Source organism: Myotis brandtii, unplaced genomic scaffold (genome assembly GCF_000412655.1).
Source record: "Myotis brandtii unplaced genomic scaffold, ASM41265v1 scaffold940, whole genome shotgun sequence".
NCBI lineage: Eukaryota > Metazoa > Chordata > Mammalia > Chiroptera > Vespertilionidae > Myotis > Myotis brandtii.
The window spans coordinates 1,093,037-1,097,360 of NW_005371877.1; the positions used below are offsets into that span (position 1 = coordinate 1,093,037).

General features: G+C 54.8%; 1 protein-coding gene across 1 annotated transcript in view; it reads left to right on the plus strand.

Moving 5' to 3' along the window:
- The first annotated feature begins 2,984 nt into the window (after window positions 1-2,984).
- The window catches only part of MOB2 (MOB kinase activator 2), an 8,803-nt gene continuing 7,463 nt past the window's right edge, over window positions 2,985-4,324 (plus strand). The window contains 1 exon segment of the mRNA XM_014533123.1: window positions 2,985-3,248. Coding sequence (XP_014388609.1) covers window positions 3,139-3,248 — 110 coding nt within the window. The 5' untranslated portion in view covers window positions 2,985-3,138.

Genomic DNA, 4,324 nt, shown 5'->3' on the forward strand with positions numbered 1-4,324 from the left:
AAGGTAACTGTTTAATTTAATTCTTCATTTGTCCATTTCCTGTGACATAGATTTTTATTATTTTTATTTCCTTCTACTTTCTTTGGGTTTAATATGAACTTCTTTTTTCTAGTTTCTTAAGGTGGATGTATAGATTTTTGATTTTATGCCTTCTCTCTCTCTTTTTTTAAAATATATTTTATTGATTTTTTACAGAGAGGAAGGGAGAGAGATAGAGAGTTAGAAGCATCGATGAGAGAGAAACATCGATCAGGTGCCTCCTGCACACTCCCTACTTGGAATGTGCCCGCAACCAAGGTACATGCCCTTGACCGGTATCGAACCTGGGACCTTTCAGTCCACAGGCCGACGCTCTATCCACTGAGCCAAACCAGTTAGGGTTAAGCCTTCTCTTTTAACATAAACATTTATGGTCGTAAATGTTCCCAAAGCCCAACTTTAGCTGCATTGTACAAATTTTTTTAAAATCCTTACCCAAGTATATGTTTATTCATTTACTTATTTCATTGATTTTAGAGAAAAAGGGAGAGAGAGAGAAAAAAACATCAATGTGAGAGAGAAACATTTGATCAGTTGCCTCGTGCATGTGCCCTGACTGGGGATTGAACCCGAAACCTAGGCATGTGCCTTGACTGGGAATCAAACACAAAACCTTTTGGTGTACGGGTTGACACTCCAGCCAACTGAGCCACCTGACCGGGGCTTCTACAAATTTTATGTTATATTTTTGTTGTAATCTTTTTAAAAAAATATATATTTTATTGATATTTTACAGAGAGGAAGGGAGAGGGATAGAGAGTTAGAAACATCGATGAGAGAGAAACATCGATTAGCTGCCTCCTGCACACCTCCTACTGGGGATGTGCCTGTAACCAAGGTACTTGCCCTTGACCGGAATCGAACCTGGGACCCTTTAGTCTGCAGGCCAATGCTCTATCCACTGAGCCAAACCAGTTAGGGCTGTTGTAATCTTTTCTTTGCGTTGTTTAATCTGCTGTTAAGTCTATCCCATAAAATTACATTCCAGATATTGTAATCTTCAGTTCTAAAACTTTCTGCTTGTATTTTTGTAATTTCTATATCTTTTTGAGGACCCTAATCTTTTCACTCATTGTATTCATCCTTTTCTTTAAGTCCTTGAATCATTGAATATATTTATTTTTGCTGTTTAAAGTCTTTTTTACCTTCAGCATCTCTGTCGTGTCTGAGTCTGTTTCTGTTTTCCTGGTTATGGTTGCATTTTTCTGTTTCCTCACCTGACAGGCACATCTGTTGTGTTAGCTCTGGGGTGGCGGTCCTGTTGAAGGTCCTCCGACGAGGAGCGTGGTGGTGGTTCCAGCGGGCCGTTCATTTGCTGTTTGTTCAGCAAAAGCTTTCTGGGGGCCAGTCTAAAGATACCTTCCTCTGGGGCTGCTGCTCCCCCTGCAGAGCCTGCAGTGGGCTCTGGGTGTGGGAGCACTCTGTCTTCCTGCCCTTACGACCTCTGGAATGCTGCTTGAGCTCACGGCTCCTTGGAACTGTTGTTTGTGAGGCTCTGCACACCCTCAGCCGTGTGGTTGGCCAGAGGGTTGGGTGGCTCTGTCCATAGGGCCAGAGTCTCTTGATGAGGCAGCTCCATCCCGTCAGCAGCTACAGCTGTGTGCCTGCTCCAAACCAGCCTCCTGTGCGCCAGCATGCTGTCCAGCGTCGCCAGTTGCTTTGTGTATTTCACTGTTTGCGTTGGTGGTGGTGGCGGTTTGGGCCCCTGTCTGTTGCTCCATCGTCGCACAAGTGGAAATGAGAGTCCCACTTGTGTGTTCTCTCAGCTTTGTGTCCCCGTGTGTCACTTTGAGCTTCTGGTAGCTCCCCCGTTGTTCAGGAGCTCTCGTTCCCAATTCTCAGAGCTCTTGCGCCTCTGTTCAAATCTCTCCGTATGTCACTTTAGTTCTGCGCTGTTCTGATGTCTGGGGCTGGTTACAGAGGAGCCCGGAGGAGGTCGCAGTGATCCATGGGTGAGGGACCAGAGTAGGGGCATTGGGAGGGACTCGTGTGCAGCGTGATCTGCACGCAGACGCTGTGTCTGAAGTGGACAGATGTGCACACAGCTCTGCTGCCAGTGGAGAGGCTCGCAGCAGCGTGTGCACCGGCGCAGTCTCGGGGCTGTTTTCTCCAGTGAAGGAACCAAGGCGGAGGTGGCTGGTTCTAGGACAGGGCAGGGGATGGGACACGGTGAGCCTAGAAGCACCCCCTAGTGCTCAGTTATTCCAGCTGCCTGTGCTGTGGCTGGTCCGTTGGTGTCTGTCCCCAGACAATCTGGGTGGCTGTGGGGGCAGAGGGGCCTTTTGCCCTGGTCCCCGTGGTGCCTGTTCCGTCCTCAGTGCTGAGCTGGGTTGAGCCTGGACAGGTGAGAAGGTGGGTGGGGCCCTTTATGGGATGCGGCCTTGGGGAGGGAGAGGGGGGTGGAGGGCAGGGCTGAGGGGGTGGGGATGTGAGCATGGGGCTCCTGGCTGGGTGGGGCCTCTCAGGGATCTTTGTGGACTGCTGCCCCTGTGGTTAGCCGTTCGGGGTTTCGGTGCTTCCTGCTCTCCCACCTGCCAGCAACTGTCAGGAAGGCGTGGCCGCACGGCCTCTCCCCCCACTGGAAGGCCCTGGGCAGCTCACGCCTGGTCTGGATGCCCCAAAGCTGCCAGCCGTGTCTTCCTCCTGCCTCGGGCTGTGTCACTCTGCAGGTGACAGCCCGTGTCTGCAGCCACACAGGGCTGGGCTCAGGCAAGGGGTGCTGTCAGCCCCAGGAGGTCATGGGCAGAGCTGCCGCCTGCTCTCAGAAGAGCTCTCCCAGCTGTGTCAGAAGGGCCTCCAGGTGCCAGGGCCTGGCTGACGCGTTCTTCCCTGGGGCTCTGCCCTCCCCTCTGCCCTCCCTGTACAGCACCGCCTGCAAGGCGCCACTTTGAAAAGTTGACTGAGACACGCCCTCATCTAACCAGGCGGGCTGGCCTTGGCCTGTGAAAGGAGCAGCTGTGTGTCTGCCAGGCCAGAGCCCTCCTTTCCCCTGCGCGTCCTCATTGGCTGGTGTCGCCGGCTCCCGGTAGACTGCTCAGGGCGGGAGCGACGCTGGTGCCGGGGCTCCCACTTCCCTCTGCACCTCTGCGCTGCCCCAGCATGCTGGGGGGTCACAGCAGCCTCCCCGCAGACCGGGCTCTGCTCAGCCAGCCCCCCAAGACTGGACTCAGCTGCAAAATGGTGCTTCAGGCGGTCGGCAGAGTGCTCAGGTGAACGCTGGGCACCGGGGGTGCTTGTTAGACTTTCCCTGGTCCTGCCCTGGGTCAGGCTGTAGTTGTCTGCTGCCCTAGGACTTGGTCAGGAACTTTGTTTGCAGGGGGTTCCCCTAAATGCCTGCATCCTGCTGCTCGAGGGAGGGAGTTTGCCCCTGCAAGGAAGGGGCGCCTGTACTTGGGAGGTGAGAAGGGCCTATTGGTGAGTCTTTCTGGCCACAGCAGTCCTGCCTCGTCCCCTCCGAGCCTGCGGGACAGGCCCTTCTCCGTGGGGGTGTGTGGCCTATTGTCTCCAGGCGGGTGATTGGAGCCTGTCTATGAGTAGCCGTGTCCCGAGAACTGACCTAGGCCGTGGCCGACTGGCCACGATCGTTTGCACCTCTTGTTTTACTGCAAGGCCTCCAGTGCCCCCACATGGGTAGCACCTTTCCTCGCCCAGTATGAGTGTGCGTGTGCATGGGGGGCCCGAGGGCCACGGCTCATCCCCAGCTGGAGCAGAGAGGCCCTTGGGGGTCAGGGTCGGTGCTGGAGGGGCCCCGGGGGTCAGGAGCAGCCGTCACTTGGAATGTGTCGCAGTTGAGCTCAAGCCTGCTTTCCCTCAGGTGACTGTAGTGGGTCCTCTGTCAAGTGGAAGCGTCTCCCATTCCCAGTTCTGTCTGTAACTGTAAGTGAATAGCAGCCGTGGTGAGGGTGTGGGTGTGGGCCAGGCCTGATGGGTGGTCCTGGTGGAGTGACCGCTGAGTTCTAGAACCGGTGAGGTCCGTGCCTCCGGCCGTCTCTGGGCACCTCTGGTGTCCGCCTCTCCCTTCTGCAGCAGGTCAGCTCACCAGGGGGTTTGGAAACGTGAGCAAGTTGGCGGCACTCTCCAGCTCGTTGGTTCCAATCGGGGAAAGTGACTGTCTTGGACAGCGTAGGCGGCCATGTGTGTGCACACCTGTGTGCATTGTGGGTGTGTGCACACCAGTGTGCATGATGGAAAAGGGCTGGCCATGGAAATGGCCCCACGGAAGACAGGGTAGAACCCACGGTCTGAGCTGCACATGGGACTCCAGAGGTCCCAGTGAGCTCTGGGG